Below are 23,501 nucleotides of genomic sequence, written 5' to 3' on the forward strand. Positions count from 1 at the left end.
ACCTCCATGGCTGATAAGGAAACACCACCGCTTCCAAAGAGCTTTTCCTCCCAAAGACCCCAAAGCATTTCACAAGAGATGCAATGGTATCAAAATCCTTCAGGAAATGACGAGCACATTCAGAGCTGGACAGTTCTTTGTTCAGCGATGTCCAGGATGGTGAGGTCCTGCTAAGCCATTGCTGACAGTGGGTTACACACACTGCTCCAACTGCAAACACCAAGTCCATCACCAGTGACAGGCAGGCTCAGAGCATTGCTTTCATCTTGGATTGTAAGCTCCACCAGGATCACATCTACTCATGCTTGTACAGTGCCCAGCACATGAGGCTTGGCTCCCAAGAAGACAGAGGCAGGCCTGGGACCATCATCACCATGCTCCTTGGCATCAGAGGCTGGGAAGGAACCCAGAAGTCCTGCCCCTCATTGCTGCCTGTAAGACCACCCTCTTCTCACTGAGCAGGGAACTCGGGCCAAGCTCCACACAAATATTTTTGTGCCTACCTCCTATTCATCTCACCAGGCTTTAAGTACCTAGATGCTTTTGGAGGCTCTGGGCCCAAATCCAAGAGTCCGGCTGGCAGGTTGCTGGTGCCCCGTATCCTCCAGAGGCAATGCTGGAGGGACTGCTACACAATGGAAGAAAACCAAGATGCAAGGCAGAAGGAGAAGGCAAAGGAAATCAAGGTCAGAATTAAATTCTTTAATACAAAAAAAAGTTTGTTTGTCGTCGTCGTCGCTGTTTAAGATATATCTGTAATTTCTTTGTTTAAAAATAAATAGGTACTAAGGAATATCTTGAAAAAATTCACTAGACACAATATGTAGTGTTAATATCTTTTTTCCCCGCAATTATTACAGATAAACAGTAGCACCAATAAATAAAATGATAACAAATATTAAAATTAAAAAGGAGAGAGATTCAAGATGTAGAATTTTCTATTTTTCCTGTTTCTTCTTTTTACATATATAAAAAAATCGTAGCGTCTATTTAATCCGAATCACACATATACATAAACATATATATATATACAAACACATAGCCAAATATATATATAGTATGTAGATGTATATCTAACTCTTGTCTCAATAGGAATGTGTAGGGGTAGGTGTTAGAGAAATTAATTAAATAACTGCCCATAACATGCTACTGACTCTGCCAACAATTGGGGAGAGATGGGACGGGACAAGGGGAAGGTTAAATTTATAAACAACCAGTACAAATAAAAAGAAAAAAAAAAAGGAGGTACGGCTTATAAATAGTTGAAATTAAATATTAACAAAGAATACTGAAAAATCCCTACTCTCTCATTAAATTATCTGTTTAATTTCTAATTTAAAAAGGGATATTAAATAAGTATATAAAACACTTTCTCTTCCCTCCCCCCGATCGGAAGCCTCTGTCTTGCGCACGATGCAGCATGAGTATTACACATTGCAGATGCAAGCACCCACCCGCGTGTTTTTCCTCCTCCTAAAAGCCACCAGTCGGATGGGGAGTTCCTAGTGGTTAGTAGTCACTTGTTGTGTCTGTTTTTAGACTGTCTTGTCTTTTTGGAAGCTTTCCGTGTTGTACATTATCAGGCGTTGAAAATTCAATTGCAGATGATGTTTGGCAGCATTCTGACACAGACCGAGTACCTTTTTGATTATTATTATTAATAATAATAATTTTAATCACAGAACTAGATTATATATATCCACATAGATGTACAAACACGCTTTCAGGGGGGTGTGTGTGTGCGCGCGTGTGTACGGTGGGTTTCACATACACCACAGCGTATATTGCAGATACACACATAGCCAAGATTCTCAGACACGGCTTAGGGATTCCGGCTGCCTTCACGTTTGATTCCCCAGCCCAAGACATGGAAAAGGGGCCTGATATTTACAGCATGGCATAAAAAAAGAAAAAATCTTGACGTTCTTAAGGGTCATTCACACCGGACACATAAACTGAAGGCAACAAAAAATGTATTCTTTTCCCCCCTTCAATCTTGGCATACATATATATTATTATTTTTTTATATATATATATGTATAAAAATAAATATATATATATAAAAAAGAGAGAAAAACACAAACATACATACACACAGACACAAATGCACACATTCGCATACACACACACACACCCCTACTGTGTATATACTTTTGATTAATATCCCTTTCCAGAAATGTTCCATAAGCATCTTGGATGCTCTTGAGTGGCAGCTCTGTGCATGAAGAAAGCAGACAGTGCTGAGTAACTGTGTGGCTATGCACCGGTCCCCATTCTTGCTTCAGCACACTGTAGGCCTTGTGTCCTTTTGCAGCCACCAAGGGCGGGAAATCTAGACTCCTGTGATACTTCCTTGCATGGAAAGTTAGTGTGCATCAGCTGCCCACCATCCTTAAGAGAAGCCAGCATGTTTCTCTGGCAAAGTTTCTACAGCGAATAAAGTCAATGCAAAAGGTACACTGACATCCCATGTCCCAGCAAGGCAGGCAGGTTATGAGACGAGTAAGGGCGAAGGTTGGGGGAAGAGAGGGAAGGAGGAATCCTTGATCACGGAGATGGCCATTTCCTTGGCCTTTGACCCATCGCACCCTAGGATGCCGCTCTTTGGAACTCCCTGCCCATCCTCTCCATCACCTCTCCTCCCTGTCCCAGGCAAGGAGAAGGTGGTTTGTGGTACAGCACACTCTACAGAGAAACAGCGGAGGCCGCACAAGTCAGTTAGAGTTAAGAAGTTTACACCCAGCGCTTCTACTCAAGTCCAGTCTTAGCTTGCTTCTTACGCCCCAAGTAGCCCGCTTGTGTCCACAGCAGTCGAGTATTATCCAGTGAAGACACCAATAACATTAGCAATGTTAAAAAAAATAATCAGTATATATATATATATATTATATATATGTGTGTGTGTGTGGTTAAGATATACATATATGTATATATAGATGTGGTTAAAATATATATACATATATATATATGTATATGTATGTATACACACATATATATGTATGCATGGCAAAACCCATCAAATACACCCCTATAGTCTTCCTGGCTCTGTTATTTAGCAGCATGAAAAGAAAAATAAAATAAAACAGTTCAAAACCCAAAGGTGAATTCTGTGCGGCGGGTGCCTTGGGGAATGTTCCTTCCGGAGTCCATCGTCCGTACTGAAAGTGCTGTGCTCTACCGATCCTTCATTTTTAGGGTTCATTTGGATTAGTGTTTTGTTTTTATTTTCTGTCCAGGCGAGAAATCAGGCTCCAGAAACAGGGCTGTTCCCCTTTCTTTTCCGCTGCTCACCGTCTCGGTTTTTCACATCTGTTAGAGAGGAGAGGGGAAGGCAAAAAAGAGAGGAGGGTTTAGTGTTTGTGACGAGGGTGCAGGTAGGACAGGGAAGGGAAGGAAGGGAGGTGGCTGATGTGTTTAAGAGCACATGGTGTTAAGACATGGCATGACGTCACTGGTGGGGTGAAGTGCTGTGCAGATGAGGCAAAACACCTGAGAACCTCGACCCATGAACAGGTCAATGAGTTCTATTCCCCCAGGTTCACTTAGGGCAGGGGTAGTGGTACAGGGGGAAATTTAGGAGCAGAATCAGAGGCTTCCTCACAGATGAGCCGAGTGACTTGTTTGCACCCTCACACCATGCACACATAAATACACACAAACACACAGAAAACCAAAGCTAAGCAATGCATGCAGAAAGACGCATTCCCTCAGCTCCCCACCTAGCCTCTTGTTTAGGTTGGAAGCAGTGCAGACAACAAGGCCTCATGCAGGGAAGAAGGTAAAAAGAAAGTGCCTCTCATTTGACTAGCTGCCATGAGCAGGAGTTAGCACCAGAGAAAGCAGCAACAGCCTGAAGAAGCAGCAGGAGAAACAAGAATTTACGCTCCCCTGTAGGGTCTAATTCTACAAGAAAGAGCACGAGCAACTTCACCTTAACTAGCTTTTTATCTGGAAACAGATAAGCTACCCACTCCTATGACTCCTTCCTATCTTTCTGGCCAACACAGCAGCTCTGGAAACCTCCCTTAATGCCAATTATCCCACCGAAGAGAGCAACCAATAAGAGAAGCTAGTAAACTCCTTCTGCCATCATGACTTCTTTGGGGTATTGTTTTTAATTTGTATTTGTTACTGTTTCTCACCTTTCAAATTCTGCAGAGTAATCTCCAGCTAATCTGGAGTTTGGGGAAAGTAGAGAGGGAAAATTAGGTCTGGTCTCACACTTCAGGGGTTGCTGGGAGAAGGTTAACTCCAGAAGCTGCTCTATTCTGGCTTCTACATCAATTATTTTCCCACTGAAATAATAGCATCCCAGAAAATTCCTCTGTATACAGAGCAGTTTCCACCACAGTGGCAGTGCCAGTGCCACTCTGGTTTGGGCACAAAGCATTTTCACACCAGAAAGAAATGCCTGCTACTTGCATCAGCCTCATTCACCTAGCCAATTCCAGGTAGGGAAATGGAGGCAAAGAGATGCCTCCTCTTTCAGGGTGTAGCCACAGAGGATGCTGGATCTCTCTCCCATCCAGCCACTTCAACACTCTCTTGACAGGAGGAATCTCCTAGATCTCTGAGAGAGGGACCTGAGTTCAGGGTCACAGCCTGAACTCATTTTGCTCATTAGCAACCCTATTTCCATGTCTCTCTCTGGTTAGGTAGAATGATCCCACACCAGAGGTGCACTCACAGCTGGTGTGAGTCAAGAGACCCCAGAGTTCACCAAAGCACTCAGTTGAGAATGAGGATTCCATTTCTGTACGTGTCTATGCCACAGATGGTGTGTGACAGGTAGCACTCAAAAGACACATGCACAGCATGGATCTCTGAACAAATGCTAACCACACAGTGTCTTCGTGTCTCCCACTCAAACTACAGACTTCTGCCTGCCTTCACCCAGAGACAGACTTAATCCTGCCACATTTCACTTAACGCTGAGTGCACCCCCCGAAACACAACTCTGGCCAAGACATGGTGAGGGAAATCTGAGCAAGGGGACAGGGTACTCTCCCTGGCTTTTAGAAGAGCAAAGAGACAAAGGAGAATGCGGGGAGAGCCTTGATGGAGGCTCCTGGCCTGGCTTTCCTCCTTCTGCATACAGCAGTACCTACAAGCCACATAAAAAGGGCTTGGAAGGCAGGGGTGGTCAAATCCTAGTCAGCTAAGGATATGTCTCTATCCAACAGTATGCTCAGAGTTTGCATGCAGATAATGTACAGCAGGCTACAGACCCTCCTCATGGCTACCTCAGCAAGAGGAACTCTGTTACTTTGTTCTACAGGAAAGGATACCTTAGATACAAATGCCCTGTCTCCAGGAGCCATCTCCATTCAAGTCCTGACAGCACATCTGAAACGCACAGCTGCCCTCTGACACAGGGAAACTCTGTCCTCATCTCAGTTAGCCCTTCTGCCCTCTGGCCCACGTAGGACAGCGAAAAGAAGTAATCACACAGCACTGGTGCCAGAAGTCAGCAGGAAGCAAGCTCCCCCCTCTTTCTCTTTCTCTGTCTTTCTCTTTGTGTATTTCATCCTTCAGGACACAAACCTGCAAGTGCGCTCGTTTAACTCAAGCTGCCTCGACTTGCAACGTGAGTCTGTGAATTTGCAGGAACATTTACAGGTCTGGGGATCTTGTACAAACAAGTGCTTTCTCCTCTCTGAGCAAGGCTCACAGTGACTGCAAAAAGGCAAAAGGAAAGATGTCTAAGCTACAGCGCTTCAGCAGAAAGAAAATACACATGCAACACCCTAAACATCAAAGCAATCCCTCTGCCCCCTCCCACAGCCCCCATGCCGCCCACTGGAGCGTCGTGGGCTGATGGATTTTCCAGCAGCACCCCGGCAGCCCCAGGACAGCACCCCCTTGCATTAGCGTAAAGAGAAAGGAAAAAGGCTCTCTGCACAGTATTCACAAATGCTGCATTGGATCCATAGGCACAGGCCAGAGGTAGGAAGAAGGGGAAAGCAAGGATGGGAAGGTGAGAGGCCCCAGCCAGCTGTTGACGTATCAATGAAAGGCGTTCTCTGAAGTGGGCTATTCGAGTAGAAAGAGGCCAGCCGCTAAACGAGTTAAATACACAGGGTCTCTCCTCCCCTGAAAAGCAGCTGGGCTGCAGCATCAGATGATTACTCCTGCAGCCAGCACTGTCCTCCTTTCTGACAGCCCCATCCCAACCTTGCCACTATAGGACATAGGAGTGTCCTGTGAAGGGGTCGTGAATTTACAATGCAGAATTCTGTGAAACACCGTGAGAGAGGCAGAGTGAAATGGACAGAGAAAGACAGGGAGAGAGAAGCCACCAAATGCAGCAGAAAGAGAGAGGAAAGGAGAGAGCGAGCCCGCCTGGCTCCCCAGCACCCCCTCTCCAGCTTCCCGCCGTCCCACCTCTCCTCTCCGCCTGTGACTCCACCAGACACACACGCGCACACGCACGCACACGCACACATGCACGGCAGATGCCAGCCTCCCTGTTGCCAGTCACCGTAGCAGTGAGGGCACAAGATGAGTTGGGGGAAGCGGACGAGACAGTTGCAACCAGAATGTGTGGAAAAGAGAGTGCAGGGCGCTTGCCCGCCCGTCTGCACTCCAGTGCCTTGGGAGAATTGTCACCACTGACGATTAGAAAGCCAAGCAAGCTAAAGCCACCTTCCCTGAGATGCCCTCAGTGCCAGAGCGGTGCCACCACCAGCGCTGCCCCTGCAGGATCTGCAGCCCACCAGTGACTGGGAGACGAGGGTGAGATTTGCATGAGCAGCAAGCAGGCGGATTGCTTTGGGGAAAGGGAGGGAAGAAAGTCTACAAGCAGAGGACACAAACGTACAAGCTGAGTGGTTTGTACCGGCCTTTCTTGCGCTTTCTCTTTTGACCCTTCCCCTTTCCTCGCTTTGATTTTCTGGAAGAAAAACAAAACAAAAAAACAGAGAAAGAGAGAGAGAAGGAAAGAAAGGGAGAGAGAGAGAAAACGGAAGAAAACGCAAGGAAGAGGAGGAAAAAAAATACAGCCATGTGCCTTGCTGGGAGAGGGAAGCACATGGGGCAGGACTGGACGGCAGGTCCCAAGGCCGAAGCATAGATCTCCACCTCGCACACACATTCACCGGCCCTCCTGCCAGCACCGCAACCAGCCTGCCCATGGCCAAGCCAGTGCCAGCGGACTCAGAGACCACAGCCAGCAGGGCTGCTGCCAGCAGAGGCAGATCTGCTGCCCCTCCAGATCAGAGGGGCAGTGGGGAAGAGACAGGGCGTGAGGGGAAGGAACAGAAAGCTTTGTGAAAGCATCACACAACCGCAGGGAGTGCAGACAACCGTTCCAAGCGACAAGCACAGGCGCACACTGACTGACAAGAGGCAACCTGAGGGTAGAGGCTCTCCCCAGGGAAAAGGAAACTGCTCTGACCTGGTGCACTGCCCAGCACCAGGCCTAGGAGGGGGCAGCCAAGCTCCAACAGCTCTACTGCCAGGGTGGTGGTGATCGTGCCTTGGGATGGAAGCAAAGAGGGCCTCGCCTCAGCACCCTGCAGACAAGGGGTGAGACCTGGTCTACACAGCAGCACTGTGTGGGAGAGAGCTATCTAGCCTGAAGGCTCTGCTTACCCACCCCACCTCCTGCGTGTGGTTTGGAGTGCTCCAGGAGATCTCACCGGATGTCTGCTAACCTCCCCTCTGGCAGCCTCTATCCTGGGCACTGGAGGGGAAAAAGGGAGCCCTGACCTAGTTATGACACCCAGGAGATAATCAGCAAGCAGCTTCCAGATTTTCCCTCCTTTCCCTCCTTCCCGTTGCCTTCCACGTGGATCTGCCAGACAGATGAGCAGTTGGAGCCAAGGCACTCACTCCAGTCTGAAAAATCCACCAGTAGCTCCTGACTGTTGGGCAGGCCTCGACAGACAGACCTAGACATGGACCTCTACAGGCCAGTGAGAGCACAGGGAGAGAGGGAGGCTGGAGCCTGTGCTGCTCCTGAGCCACATTAGCACAGGACCAAAGAAGAGACATGCAAGGAGAAGGCCCTAGGCAAAGCACCAGGGCTTGTCAGGCAAGTGAGCCCCAGCATTGCAGTGGTTCAGCAAAGGCTCCCTCATTCCCTGGCACAGCCCACCTCAGGAGAGAGCTGTGATGGGGACATGGAGGACAGAAGGGAAAGCACCATAGGTGTTTCTTAAGCCCTGTTCAAGTCGTCTCACTGGAATGAGTGTCAGAGCATCAGCTTGCTCCCAGCCTCTGCCCTACATGTCAGGAGTCACAAGGAGGCGGTGAGGGGAGGAAAATCGACCTGAAGGGAGGAGAGGGGCACCAATATAACAGGGCTTTCAATCCAGCACAAATCAAAGCACACCAGTCTCTCCCATTCCTTCCCTTCCTTCCCCAGGGAGTGCAGAACCAGCAAAGAGCAGGCAAGGTGCTGTTAGAAGAGGAAAGGGAATGCAGTGCAGTCCAGGCTGGCTGCTTCACCCATACCCATCCTCACCAGAGTTCACACAGACCCAACTCTTGCACACCTTCAAACCACAGAGCCACGCAGACCGACCATCCCTGGCACGGCCCTGCTCAGAGAGGAGTGCCAGCTGCACCCAGCCCAGTGCAGCCAGGAGCAGATTTCCAAGGGGAGGAGGAGAGGCTGGAAGGCAGCTAGAAATACACAACCACCAGGAGAGGGGTGAAAGAAGTTCTCTCACTCTCCCGCTTGCTCTCTGTTCAGCCTCATCTCCCAGTATTCATTCACTTCCTCTCCAACTCCATACCTCTGACCAGCAGAGCTGCTACCCCAGCCATGCACAGTCCAGCTGACTCTCACCAGAGAGGTCACTCTTTCTTTTCAATGTTGTTCCACATTTTGTGATTATCCCTGCAGCTACTGCAGGACAAGAGCTTATTTCTCTACTTTCCACATCGTTTTTACTTTCGGGAAGAAGGAAAGGGAAGGTTATGCCTTAACCTCCTTCAGGTCACAAGAGCAAATCCATCAGACTGAAAAAACTCTCATAAAAGCCTCCACCAAGACCCAGACAGGACATCCACCTCCCTTTACACCCTCCCTGGCCCCCACCCAAGCAAAACCAGAGCCACATCCTGCATGGCATCTGTCCTGCCTCCACCAGACCTCTATCGTCACCTCTCCGTGTAGCCAGCAGAGTTCCTACCCAAGCTGCTGTGAAAGAAGCCAGCAAGTACTCACTCAAGCAGCAAGAAAAAAAACTAATCATAAAGAAAGGCAGCAATGTGCAGTAACCAGAAACACCCCAGGAAGAGGGAAGGGAGATTAGGGGCTGCACCTTGAATCCATTCTGGTAGGACACACACAATGGGACCTCCCTGACTTAGGATAAAGCATTAGGAATGACTGCCATGGCCATGGGTGATGCAAGCTCCAAGGCTGGGGTATGAAGGAACAACCATCAGATCTGGGTTTCTGTGCCCACCTGGAACGGATTCAGAGTGTCGCCCCATGCACTACCATATGCCATTTCCAAAAACACCTTCTCAAAGTAAATACCTCCAACCAAAGAAAAGGGCAAGGGGCAGTGGGGAAACACCAACCAACCACCAAAAGAGAAAGGAGGAAAGGCTTGTCACTTACTTTTCTTGTTTGTTTTTGACATCTTTCTTTGGTCTGTGGGGGAAGAGAGAACAAAGGCCTCATTAGAAGGGAGCTTACCACATATGTTTCCAGTATTATCCCCAGTTCCCACCAAGTCCAAAGAAGGACATGTAGAGCTGGCATTGCAGGATGCCCATGGCAGGTTTAGTGGTCCTTCTCAAAGTGTTTGCTGTCCTTTTGCACCTCACTGGCAGTCAGTGCCAAAAGACCCCAGGTTGCAGGCTAGCACTGTCCACCTGTGATATCTGGAGATGGAGGAGCCGCACCAGCAAATTACTTCTTTTCCCAGGCTCAGCCATCCCTCTGCAAACCAACTGAGGAGACTGCAGAAGCCTCTGGACAACAGTCCCAACCCAACGGCAGAAAAAGGAAAGGCTCAGAATAAGTTTATTGCAAGAGGAACCAGTGCTGCTCCATTCTCACCTGCAGTCACATTTACTGTGCTGTAAGAAGCTCATGTGCGCTATGTGCTGACTCTGATGGGGTTTAATTCTCATGATCTGGAATGAAAGAAACAGAGAGGGTCACTGCCCATTCACTATTTATAATCACAGCTCCAAATCAGCCTGCTGCACAGCAAAGCATTTGCACCCCAGGTGCTCCTGGGAAGAGCATGGCAGAGTTTGAGCTGGCTTTGAGGCCCCATTCTTCCATTCAGGAAGGTCTTTGATCACAAGCAAGCAACACCACCAGACTCGTGCCAAAGCTCTGTTTGCTCATGTATTCAAGGTGCCAGCACTGGTGGACTGCCTTGGAGAAAGGCATGGAAGAGGGCGTAACACCATAGCAAGGTTCTCACTGAGCTGTCCCTGGTTGATGCTAGAGGGACGGTAAAGGAGTATCCAGCCTGCTCTCACGTAGAAGCATGCTTTGGTTTAACACAAGGGCCCAAGCAAAAATTCCGTATCTGACTCCTTTTACCTACACCACCATTCCTTCCCAGCTGACATATCACTTTGTCAGTGACTCAACACACAATGTAAATCTGGTCATCTGTGGTTAAAGCAGCCCTGCAGGGCCAGACATTGTCCATCACCCAGTCCCAGATGTCTCCAGGGTAATTATATTAGAAGCGATGCATGTATCATCACAGTTTCTCAACCCAGAACCTGACTGAACCACGAGTTCTAGCATTTGCACCAGAGATCTGCTCAAGTGCCTCTTACCCCTTCCAGGCATGCAGGTATATCAGCCCAAAACTGTGATTCAGCAAGGAATGGTAGGAAGACCATCCCCAGCTACACCATGCTCAGGCCCAAGCTAGAGCCTGCAAGTGGAAAAGCAGTATAGGGAACCATGGAAGGACACAGACAGGTTCCCCATCAGAGTTCAAACACAGCTCAAATGACACGTAAAAACAGCTCACTGGTTAATCACTTAGTACTGCATGTCTCTCATCCATATCATAAAGTGATGGCAATATTCACAGTGGCCATTCAAGAGGCTGAAGGACAAAGTAGATGAGGGAGCTATGGGTTATAAGGGTAATGGACAGCAGCACCACTGTGGGCACAAGTTAGGATCCAGGCTGCAGACAAGGGAGGTGACAAAGCTCTCTAAAGTGGAGTTTGCATCTTCCCATGTGCCCAGCCTTTTCTATCACAGCCATCTCTCTCTCCTCCAAGGAATGAATTCAGCAGCCTCCAAACAAAGGAGGAGGATACCCAGAGGCAGAAAGGCTTTTCCACTTGACACTGAAGCAGTGTGTTTCTTAGAGCCCCTTTCCACCCCTGCTGTGCCAACGTAGCTAATGACCCAAATCCTCTGCTCTGTTGGTAAAGGCTGACCTCACATGCCCTCCGGGAGAGAGTACTGACAGGCTTTCCCCTCTTGCACTACCCAGCTGCCTTCAGACCAACAGCTGTGTGGACCAAACACAGAGTGAAGGTGCAGCAGGGGCCCAAGGAGTATCTTCTTTGAGGCTTTAAAGTTAAGAGGATCAGAAATGCTCCTTTGCATTATCTTAAACATGGAGTGCTCCTTTGCAGAAATGCTCCTTTGCATGCTCCAAGCAACTCTATTTGGGCACTGGCGAGGTCAGAGCCAAAAAAACAGATTCTTCCCTTAGCCTTGATTAGGCATGGGCAACTCATCTTTTAACCCTGCATGGTGCAATGCTGGGCACAACGGTTAGGAGAGGTTAGTTCTCCTGATCTGATAACCTCCAATTCCCTGTGGTAGGGTGCCCTTCCTCTGAATTAGCTGGGAGCTGAGACTTGGAGTGGCTGTGATGGCTGACTTGCTTCCTCTCACCCAAGCATGCCAGCTTGCAAGTTGGGCCCTCACCTCCATCGTGACGTTGTACACATCCACAGGGACACATTCTAGGCCCTCATCGCCGCAGCAACCCGCACATCTCATCAGAGGCACACAGGATGGCTTGAATATGTACTCCACCTCATCAGGGTACTCCTGGAAAATGTCCACCAGGGTCTCAATTGTCCTGCAGAAGCTGCGCTCATAGACTTCCAGAAATTTGATAACTAAAAGAAGGAATGGAAAGAATAAGTTAATGCAAGCTTAGCTCAAGAACGTCTAGTGTTTCACCCCTTAAAATGAGACAGACAGTTGCAACATATCTACCCCATGCTCTTCACCAACAGTCCTGCAGGCAGGCCTAAGTTCTTTGTCTCTACCCCCTACACACACACACAAATCAAGTGGGGACAGAAGGAGACAACCTTCTTATTGCTGCTTTAGGGCAGAGGCAAAATAGACCACAGCCTCACTTATATTCCCTGCTATCCCCCATACTCTTAGATATGCTGCCATTAAGCATACTAGCTCAGCCAAAAGGCACCTGAAGCTGCTGAGGATGATCTGCACTCTCGGTTAAAACCCTTCCCCAACTTGCCATTTATCCGTTTTCAAAACAGCCAGTGGATGCCCCAGTGGCTTTTAGAAGGCAAGGGAATAAGCCAGAAGCATCCTTTCTATAGCATTCAGAGCAGAGACCCTTCCAAGAACAAGCAGAAGTTTCTGAACCATGCATTCACGTATCTTTACTCTTCCAGTCAGCCACTTCTTTTGCTCATGCAGAACATTCACCTCAACAGGCCACCTCAGGGCCATGACAGCACTTGCTACAAGTCACAGCCTCCGTGTCTCCACACTGACCACTTTCCCAGACCAAGGAATCAAGCCACCCACTGAAAGACTGAAAGCAAGCCCACAGCACCCCCAGGATTAACCAGACCATACACTTGGCTACCAAACCACAACGAGGCAGTGTGGTACGGGGAACAGGGGGGATCTGCCATGATCTCCCGCCTTCCCTACTAATGGAGCAAACACTAGCTGCTTGTGATCTGCACTGATTTCACAAGCGTTTCTCAATGTTTCCCAGGCTCTTGCCAAAGCTTCATTCTGTTGCTTGGTCAAGGGTTGGAGAGAATTAACGAGATGAGAAATAGGATAGATAAGTACACACACACAAAACCCAGCTGCTAGTACAGTTCTGCAAACCATGAGTACCTAGAGCCCTCCAGGCCTCCTAGCTCTACCAGCATGCAGGTAAAGGAGGATGTCCCAAATGGAGCAGAGGATAAGAGTACACACAAAGAGATAGTACCTGCCCATGCTGTTATGCACTATAATTATCCACCTGTACAGCATGCAGTCCTACAACACCAAGCTTGATAACTCAAGAGTGATAAGAGCAAACTGCTTGCATCATGGAAAAAAATGGTCTCCAGTAAGCGTTTCTAAAGTGCCCTGAACTTGTGACAAACTGGCATAAAGGTTACTTTGCCACAAAAATGCAAAAGCTGCAGGGCTTGGAGCTCACAGCCCGCAGTTAATTGTTGAAAGTTAATTCTAGGTCACGCAGAGCTGACAGTGCCACAGTGCTGAGAACAGGTACAAGAGGGGAGGAGCTTCCATCCAGGGAGTCTGAAGTGTCAGAAAGCGTGAGCAGCTATTAAAAGAGAAAGTGGCTTGTGAAAGGGAAATGTAGCCTGGCAGGCACGGACTGCTTGTTGGTATTCCTTGTCTAGAAGACAGCATGTTTCTGTTCCTTGTCCTTTCCCTTCCTCTTTCCTCTTCTCCTAACTGCAGTATGCCTCCTGTCTATTCTTCTATCTTGTCTGTGGCTACCTCCTTCTTCCTGTTCCACTTGAGAGTGACCTTAGCCACTGCGTTATATTCTAACAAGTTGAACAATTTAATATGTGGGAAATTCTGTAGGCACAATGACAGTGGCTGAACTGCACTGTTGATCATTCACACTGTGCCAGCAGGAAGGATCTGGGAACTCTGGCAGAGAAGGCACAGTTCTGGACAAAAATGCTTACAGACCTACGTCAAGGGGAGGGAGGGAAGAAAAGAGGGAGGGAAAGCGGCAGTTACCTGTGCAGATCATTTGATCTACTGCTCACTGCAGTAGTCTGGGGCATAAAGGAAGCAGAAACCGAAACAGAGTCGAAAACTGAAGTGAACCTGATTAACGTCTGCCATGCTTCCAAAATGTTTGCACTGCACAAACAGCTGGATTACACCAGAGAATACTGACTACAGATTGGCCACAGAACAGCACATTCAACTTCTTTAGCTGAGCCTTTGCTTTCACGGCTGCACCCTGATGACTATACTTGAGATCTGGGAGATTTGGCAGGACCAAATCCCTTTCTTAAAGAATCTAGGAGATTTTGCCCTTACTTTAACATATGATGATTTTCCAAAGTCTGAATCAGCCTCTGAAAAGAACGCGGGGAATCTTTCTCCAGCTGCCAGTCAGAAGATCCTGCTATGGAAGGCTTTGATTTTGCTGGACGCAGAGCATTCACTCAGACACTGTACAACGCTCCATAGTTCATTTGCACAGTTAGCACCCAAACCAGAGCACATGACTGAGGCACAGTCATCCTCACAGTAAGGCCCTGCCCCTGCTACCATACCTACACTTACTCCCATGTACTGGGAGTCATATTCCACACTTTGCTGGGCTGATTCAGATTGTGCTTCCTTTCCATTGGTTGTGCCAGGGGACGGAAGAAGGTCTGTCTTTCACAGGGAAACATAGGAAGGTCACTGAAGGACTAACAACACTTGGCCTGCTCCCTTCCTGCAATTCGGGCTTCAGCCCACGTTTAAAGTTAATCCCGCATCTAACCCACTCTCCTACCCCTCAAAACACCTCCAGATTTGAGTCAGAGGTTCTTCTTTGTCAATGGAGGGGGAAGTAAGGTTAAAACTCAGTCAGGGCCGACATTAACTCTTCAGGGCAGGCATAGCCACAGCAGGCAGGATTACGTCCAAATTTGGAGCAGTTGAGTGGGAACATGCTATACTAGAAAAGGAACAAGTTCATGATCACTTTGCCTCCCTTGCCATCAATGGCTTAGCAGCAATGCAGACACACTGTTCTTTTAAAAATAAAAGTGCAGCCACAAGTGCTGGTGGTTTCTTTTATTTATACCAGAAAATCTTTTCTCGTGGAACAAAGAGTGTTTGTCTGCCTCCTCTACAACTTCCCGTGCCACAAAACATGTGGAAGGCTCTTTTGAGTACAAAAGGGTAGGGGCTGAAGCTAAAATTACAGTCTCCAACCAGAGTGAATCCAACCCAAATAAAAACCTGTTACAGCTCGACATCTCAGAGCAAGCACGAAATGGCCAAAGACACAAAATCACCTTTTACCCCAACCCCAAAGACTCCAAAAGTTTCAGTGGAAGGAGCTACAGGGCTGTCCTTGTGGAACAGAGGCACATCATCGTCTCCTCTTTGCAGAAGAGAAAGTGAGGTACAGAGAGAGGACCTCCAAGGTCAAACAGCAAGATGGAAGTGGAGCCAGTAAGGTAATGCCAAGAGTCTTGATTTCTAGCTCACAGATATATCTGCATCGCAGAACCAGAAATAGTACCAAGGCAACAGCACCAAAGTCTCATTCCTCACACTGCCAGATTAACTTCTCCCGTGATCTCATCAGCCTTCTTGGGACAGGGAATTAAATTGTTTGATTCTTCTCCTCCCCAGGAAGGTAGTCGGACAGAACAAATGGCACAGATGAGGACACTAGCTCCTTTCTACCAACAGCAGAGGACTGGTTACCAAAATAAGCCTCACAGCAGGCTCCATTTTGATCCCTCTGGAGTCACTGAACCTTCTTCTGTTGACTTCAGCAGGAGCAAGGGTCAAGCGCAACAGGCGGCAGCCTGCCAGCAAATTTTGCCCATGCAAAATGGACACCTATCCCCAACAGCTTGCCACAAGCCCCTGGCAATGCACACTTAGCCTGTCACACCAATAAAGTTACAGAAATTGAAATCCACTGCACCACCACAGAAAAAGCCAACGTGGGCCCACACTGCTAGAGCCCTCTGCTGACCTCCAGCTGGAATAACACGGGAGGTCACCACCCGTGGGGACCCTGCAAGACCTTCGCCAGACCCTGCTATGCAGCCAGTGGTCTGCTCCACTACGAAGGTATGGGGAAAACACGGTCGGGATGGTCTTAAAGCAGCTGATGATCACCTCAGCCTGAAGGCTCCAGAGTCCACAGCCCTTTAACCCCACTTCCGAACTGAGGACTGCGGACAGAATGCCAACCTCCTGCAACGCACTGGGGTCCACAAGACAGGGCTCTTGTGGGAGGCATCACTAACTATCCTGGGGGCTGACCATTCTCCTGGTCTACACTTACTTGCACAAACCAACAACGCAGAGGACAATGCCACAGCCTAGCCTTTGGGCAGCTGGACAGACCCAAAATCACAACAGCTGCTGAGGCACCACCTTGTTTCCTCACCAGGCAATTGCCCTGCCCCATACTAGACCACGAGCAATAAACTGAGTAGAACCTATTGGATCACACTGCTGTCTCCTGAATCTGCTAAGCCTGGTAGCTCAGACTGGAGTGAAAGGGTGTATTTTTCAAGCCTGGCTCTGTACAGCACTAAGCAATAACCTGACTGAGGGGTACCTGGGACTGTCAGGAGCCACGACTCCAGAAAACCACCCTGGGCTGCCCTTTTTTCCTTCTCACCCCCAGAGACCTGGCTGGAGTCGGGGAGCTGCTTCAGGCTTTGTTCAGGGATCAGCCCTGGCCACCCAGCCGGGCACCACCACCGTGAAGATGACAAATCCCTTCCTACAGCACTGTGGCGAATGCCTAGCAAACTGTTCGAAGCTACTCGGCTCTTTGTGTGCGCGAGCATGTGTGTGTATATATATATATATAAATGAGCGTGTGTATGTGCACAGGCGCACGCACGCAGTTTTCCTCAGAGTTGTGGGAAACCAGCAGTGGGCTGGGCCGGCCCTGATGCACGCCCCAGCCCCACGGCAGCCCCGGGGCCGGCCCCACGGCCACCCGATCCCCGCAGCCCGACCCCGCGGCCGCCACAGCCCCGCGACGAAGGGGGGGGCGCGGCTCATCGCCGCGAAGGGGTTAATGGCGGCGGCCCCCCGCTCCCGCCGCCGCTCCCCGGGAGGTGGCGGTGTTGGCCGCCGCCGGCTCCTGGGGCTCGGGCCTCCTTCCCCCGAGGCCCCCGCCACCCCGCCCGCCCCCCGCCCGCCGGGCAGCCCCCCCGTGCTTACCTTCATTGGGTTTCCGCTCCCCATCCCCCAGGGCAGGAGCTGCCTTCGACAACTGCAAAGATAACAGAAAATCGGTCACCACACGGAGCCGCGGCGCGGTCCCGGGGCGCGGGAGGGCTCCCGGGCAGGAGGCGGAGGGGACGCCCCCGAGGTGGAGCCGTTATATTCCCCCCCAGGCGGGCACAGAGGCGCCTTTTGTTCCTCCCGTCCCCCGAGGAGCCGCGCGGGACACGGGCGGGACAGACCGGCCCCGCGCCGAGTGAAGGGGCAGGCGGGACGGCGGCGGCCGGGCCTCCAGCTCGGCGGCCGACGGAGGCCCCGGAGGGAGAAACGGGTCCCTCGGAAGCGACCCTGGGCGGTTTTAAGCCAAAACCAGCAAGCAAATGTGGGCCCAGGGGAGAAAAGTAACAGGAGTGACCTTCTACTGCTGACTTGACCAGTGGGGCCTGGGGGGCATCGCTCTTCTCCCCTGGCTTCCATTTCCCCTGGGAAAGGTGAATCCCCTCAGGAAGGCACAGGGGCATGAAGGGCGGCCAGGCACGAAAGGGCATCGCTCCTCTCTCAATGTCACAGATGTCTGTGCTGAGCAGCGGTGGGCCATCGAGGTGTTAGTATCTGTCCAGGTGTTAGGGCAGTTAGCTGTGACAGCAGTGCTTTGCCGACAGCACCGCCAAACCACCCAGGTTTCGGTCCTTTCTTCTGGAAGGGCGGGCAATGCACACCCTCACCTAACGGTGCTGGTCCCCAGCCCCTGCATGGCCATGCTCCCATTCCTCTGCTCCCTGTGGCTTCCCCTGGGCAAAACCCAGGCAGGCCCCAAGCTCTGCGTTCACTCCTTCTGCCTTCTGGGGTGAGGGGCATTTCCAAACCACTGACACAGGCAGGAGTGGCGACAGGTAACCCACCCCCAGACCGGGATGGAGAAGCATGACACCACTTTGCTAAGGAAGTCTTTTTAATTCCAGGTGAACCAACAACTCCACTCTTCCTGCTCTGCATGAGGGCTTTAGCTCTGACGTAACTTTCCAGCCAAGTCAGGTTTCCCCCTGCTGTTCTGTTCTGAACCAAAACTGAAAAATGCTCAGCTTTCTTCACTTCTCCAAGCTATATTGCCACCTGTGTGATGCCATCCACCCCAGAACCTGCTGCCTTTCAGCAGAGGCCCCACAAAAGAGTGGTGATACATACAAAAATAGTGCTTCATCAGCAATATACTGCATTCAGGCTTAGAAAAAGGCCCTCTGATGTCGTAGCTAGAGATAGAACAGAACTGAGCACGCCAAAGTCCACCCCAAGCTCACAACGGGAATCCACCACCTATGATCTTCAAGGCAGCCCCATGCATACGGCAGCACCACCCTCTGAGCACCCCAAAGGGTCAGCTTTCAAAAGGAGGGGGCAAAAGAGCCAGCGAAGCCCTAGAAGCCCCTTTCCCAGCCACTCCTTTGTGTCTATGCACAGTCCCCTTTGTCTAAAGTCCCCCTCACCAAACTCCTTGTTACTTATTTCAACCAAAGTCTTTCTGTACCTGGGCACAACTCAGCAGCCCAGCCCTGTGCCACCCTGTACGTGGATCTGTTTCTTCTCTGGGGAGGAGAGGGCTGCGTGCGCAATCTCAGCGCTGGGACAACAGCTTAAAAAGCAGGTTCCTAGAAACAGTTTCATTCCTGAAGTGTGAAGGTCACTGCAACAGCAGGAACAAAATGGAGGCAGTAGAGGTTGCAGAGGCCTTCCAAAGCCATTCAGTGCCTGACAGCCTAAGGGTCAAAAGAAAACTGCATCAAGGGCAGAAAAGCCTCAATCAGTGTTGGAGTACAGGAAGAGGATCACAAGCCAAGTCAGTTTATCCAAGTCACAACACCCCCAGGACCTTTTGCAAAGGGATTTTGGGTTCACACACAAAATGATCGTGATGGACCGTGCAAAATTAGCTCAGAGACACTTTGAGGGTCATCCTACCCATTCCCTATGCCAGGCTGCCCAGCCAGCTGCCAAGCCCTCTGTCTCCTTGCACGCACACATGGTGCACGGGTGATGGGAAGCAGAAGCAAGCCACACACTTCCACTGCTCACCTGCGCCCAGCCAGCACTTCACCCTGCCCCTGATGTACTGGAGCAGGAGCCTGAGCTCCCACGGAACTCACCTAGCCCTGGGTTGTGATCCCACCCCAAGGACGGGAAACAAGATGAGCACCAAGTCTGTAGAGGGCTTCTTAACGTTCCCAGGGAGCTCTCAGCAGAAACCCAAAAGGGTTCCCAGAACTCAGTAACATGTTCTGTGCTCACTATACCAAGAAACTCTCCTGCCCTTTTGGCAGTGCCTTTCACCTGTGGCTAGTGCCCTCAAAGCCCATCCACCAGAACAGCAGGCAAGGCAGGGGCTTTTGCCTCACTTTAAACCAGTCGGCTACATATCAGTCAGGGCAATAGGGAATCAGAAGCGCTCCAAGGGACAAGCAGGCCTGGCATGCCCTTCGGTGGGAGCCTGAAGGTCACACTCTCCTCTGCTGGCTTTTGGCATTACCCAACAGCTCTGCAATACGATTTCCTTCAAATAGATTTTCAGCATTTCACAGAGGTGTGGAAGCAACTCCTGGGCTCAAAAGCAGGATAAATGACCCCAGGAATGGGGCTGACCAAGGGGAAACTCCTTTTTGTGCCCTTCAGAGGTTGCAGCAAATGCATATCCTGCAGTGGAGTAAAACTCTCCCTAACAAATAAACCTGCACCTTCCCTGTCCCCCTTCTCCCCAAGTCCCTGTCCCAAGCACATTATACTCTGAAGGGAGAGAAAAGGTTAATCATGTCATTCCTCTCTAACCATCACCCCCCTCACCACTACCACCAGCACTCTTTCTCTTCCTTCCCCTCCCCCTAATCTGTGCAGGCTCATTAAAAGAGCTTTGTAACTGTTTAGGACTGGAACAAACAATCCATCCACTTTGAGAGGGACTCTGGGACAGGAGTTAAGGCACTTTTCGTCTTAGGCGCTAGAAATTCTCAGCGGTTTCTGCTTAAGGGGAGGGGGGGACGGGACTCACTGCACCCCTTCTCTATTGTATGTTCAAACAGAGGTCAGTAATCCTGAAAGCTGCCAGCACAGCCAAGGCACCTCTGACACGAAGCGGGGCGGACAGGAGAGCAGATTTGGGGTTGCTCAGGAATCAGCGAACCCCTCTGAGATGTCAGCACAGGCTTCCTTCTTCCTGCTCCAAAGGAGTGCTACCTCCCAGCCTGTCCTCTGAGCACAGACCTGGAGCAGCAATGGGGAAGGTGACCCGCTGTGCCCTGGCTGCCTACAGCCTAGAGAAGCAGGTTCTGGTGGCTCCCCATCGTGGCCTGGCACAGAGACACCAAAGGCAAGGAGCCTGGTGGGTGTGCGATCATTAGCAGTCTAGTCACAGACTCATTCTCCCTCCCTCCTTGTCTGATCCCTGCCTCTTCCCTATGGCAATACAGCTGGTGTGTCCAGGTCCCTCTGCAGTTCAGGGCAGGAACAGAAGAGTTCTCAGACCCTCATCAGGGGTGACCTGCCACCAGGCTGCCACCAAGACCGCAGACAAAGGAAGATGGGGAATGACCAACCATACCCTGTTCTTCAGGAAAGGGTGGGGGGGCTGGAAGGGGACAACAATGCAACCTCTCTGACCCCGTGGAGCTGGAGGACTGCACCACAGCTCAGCACAGCAACACATGGGAGGGTGGCACTGCAAAACCACCTTTTCCACCCTCTCCGGCACAGAAAGGCTGTCGCCACCAGCAGAGGCAGACACCTGTGGCATCAGCACCACCCAGCCCCAACCATGGCACAATTTCCCACTGTCCCTGCCTGGCTGCAGAAGCGACCATAACAATAAGGAGTCATCCCCCTGCCACCTTCACCCGAGGAGCATCCCTTCTCCTTTGCCTTCAGGAAAGCTGCCCGACACACACTGGACCCCGCTTTCCCAATGCAACCTCTGCCAGGGCTTTTATTTAATTCTCTCCAACACGCCTGGCTAACTAGATAGGTTTTATTCAGCACGACAGCCAGATTAACAGTACAGATAAATATTATCATCAAAGCACAAAACCCTAGACCCGGCGTGAAGAGTCATGCCTTCTGCCATGCCCAGAGACATTGTCAAGCTGCCTACGTGAGATCTACTGGTATTTCTAACGTTCTCATCACCGTGGTGCCCAGGCAATCAACGGACAAATAAGGACAGAACCGAAGGGCAGACCTCACCATTGATCTGCCTGAACACTTACATGGCCTGCATTGCCCAGCCATCTGAACATCTCGCAATCTCTCATGTATCTATCCCCACGGCATTCCTCCCCCAACCCTACTGACACCCCGTTAATTCTTTCCTACTTCTTTTCCCACCGTTATCCTCTCTCTTTTCTCATCGGCATCATCCTCCTGCCCAGGAAAAAAGGTAGCACGAGGCTTTTACACAGCTCCTGAGGACAGGACCTGGACTCTACCTGATCCGCCGTTTCCTCCTCTGGGGAAGAGGAAGGGGAGGGGAGAAGGAGCAAGGGGAGGGTTAAAGGGTATTATCACTAGACACGGGTACAGAGTTGTCTAACCTACAGCCGGGAACAGACACTGCTGCACTAGTTTACTGACGAGCCGGGAAGCAAAGAAATCCCCGGTTTAGGTGACGGTGGAAAAACTCCTGGAGAGTGGAAAGAATCGTCCCATGAGCCAAATCTGGCAGGCAGGCAGGCAGCACGGAGCTGCTCTCTGCCACACTCGAGAGAGAGCTGTGCCTCGGTTCCCATCGAGCACAGCCCAATGTGCGGCTGTCACTGGAGAAAGTAGAGATATAACAGGCTAGAAACAAAGCGTGCAGTGCCTGCATGACTTCGGTTACAGCTGAAATGGCTCCTAATTGGGGAGTTACCTTCCAGCATCGGTGCTGAACAAACAATGTGAATAACTAATTACTTTGCAACGTTTATTATCACGATTGCGGGAGATGATCTGGCCCGCGTTCTCTCCAAGTGCCAGGCAGAAATGGCAGGAGAGAACTAACCTGTTATAGCCTTTAAAACGTAATCCCTGCCCGCCTAGCGAACAGCCACTTTCACGTGGGCACTCTGTCTAAACCCTGTAATATCTCTTGGCAACACAGCCCTCTTGACTCTTTAGAGAAGGCAGATTTAGAGGAGAGGTTTGCACAGAACGCTGCCTTTCTTCTTTCTTAAAATAATAAAAAATAAGAGAAAGAAAAGAAGGAAGAGTTAAAGAGTTGGTTTCTAATCCCTCGGGAATGACAATGAGGCAAAAGTAAAAGTGACCGAGGAGGAAGAGAAGAGAAAAATGCACGATTTTGTAATCTCGGTGCAGCAGATATGTATTGTGATTTTTTTTTTCTCCAATCTGGAAGAAATTCAGGATCCATTTTGTCCTCTTTGATCTCTATTTGTTTTTCCAGCTAGGTATTTTGAACTCCACTCGGCGGCACGAACCCGAGCTGGGACCTAAGGCAAATACCGCCGAAACACCCTTTTGCAATGTCAGGAGACCCGAGGACGGGAGGCGAGGCTGATGCAAGAAGCCAGCGCGCTGCCTCCCTACTCCGCGCCGCAAAGCGCCCCGGCGGGACCCCCGACCCTGCCGCCACCGCCCCGGTGGGAGCCCCCCGCTGGGGGCGTGCAATGCGCGCACACGTGCGCGGGCACTCCGCACGGCGCTACCGGCCGCTCCGGGGTGCTGCGGGGAGCCGGGCAGCGCTTCTCCCTCCCCCGCTGCGGCGCTGCACGCACGTGTGCGCGCTGCGGGAACCCATCCGCACCCGCTGCCAGCTGCGCGGAGGCATCGCACCGAGCAGGTGGGAGGCGGGGGGGGGGGGCGTAAAAATAACAAGAGGGGGGCAAAAGTATTTTCTATCGCGTCGTCCCACACACCCTTGCCCGCCATACGCGGGGCACAAAAGCCCCGGTCCCGCGCAGTCCCCGCCGCTTACCTCCGCGCTCTGCAGATAGAGCAGCGCCGCCAGCCCCCAGTGGATCCAAGTGAGCAGAAAGTTCATGGTTGCCGGCGCACGCAGCGGAGCGGGGCCCGCCGCGCTCCGCCTCGCCGCCGCCCCGCCGCCGCCGCCGCCCCGCCGCGCTCTTGCCCGCGCCTCCTCCGTGCCCGCCGCCGCCGCCTCCTCCTGGGGTGCCGCCGGCCGGGCGCTGCGAGGTTCTCCGGGAAAAGGAGGGCTCCTCTTCGGGGTCTCCGGTTTCACCCCTCCATAAGCCCGGCTCTCCGCCGGCCCTCGCTGCTGCTGCTGTTGCTGCTGCTCTCTGTGGGCGCTCCGCCGGGCCGAGCGCAGGCTCCGCGGCCGCCCCGCCGCCGCTGCTCGGCCCCCACCGCTGGGCAGTCCGAGCTCCAC

The 23,501-nt window shown here is 51.1% G+C and overlaps 1 protein-coding gene across 2 annotated transcripts; it reads right to left on the reverse strand.

The window, feature by feature from the left end:
• Nucleotides 1-3,287: 3,287 nt before the first annotated feature.
• On the reverse strand, nucleotides 3,288-23,156 carry VEGFA (vascular endothelial growth factor A; the record flags this gene model as incomplete). 2 transcript variants are annotated; one of them, XM_080615502.1, is made up of 8 exons in its annotated part: nucleotides 3,288-3,309; nucleotides 5,545-5,676; nucleotides 6,821-6,892; nucleotides 9,578-9,610; nucleotides 10,022-10,098; nucleotides 11,885-12,081; nucleotides 17,135-17,186; nucleotides 23,091-23,156. In XM_080615502.1, 8 exons carry the CDS (start codon nucleotides 23,154-23,156, stop codon nucleotides 3,288-3,290), a joined length of 651 nt encoding a protein of 216 aa, XP_080471628.1. The 2 variants fall into 2 exon arrangements, with proteins under 2 accessions (XP_080471628.1, XP_080471629.1); XM_080615503.1 differs by lacking the exon at nucleotides 6,821-6,892.
• Nucleotides 23,157-23,501: the final 345 nt, after the last annotated feature.

This window comes from Psittacula echo (assembly GCF_963264785.1).
Source record: "Psittacula echo genome assembly, chromosome: 4".
In the NCBI taxonomy this organism is placed as follows: Eukaryota; Metazoa; Chordata; class Aves; order Psittaciformes; family Psittacidae; genus Psittacula; species Psittacula echo.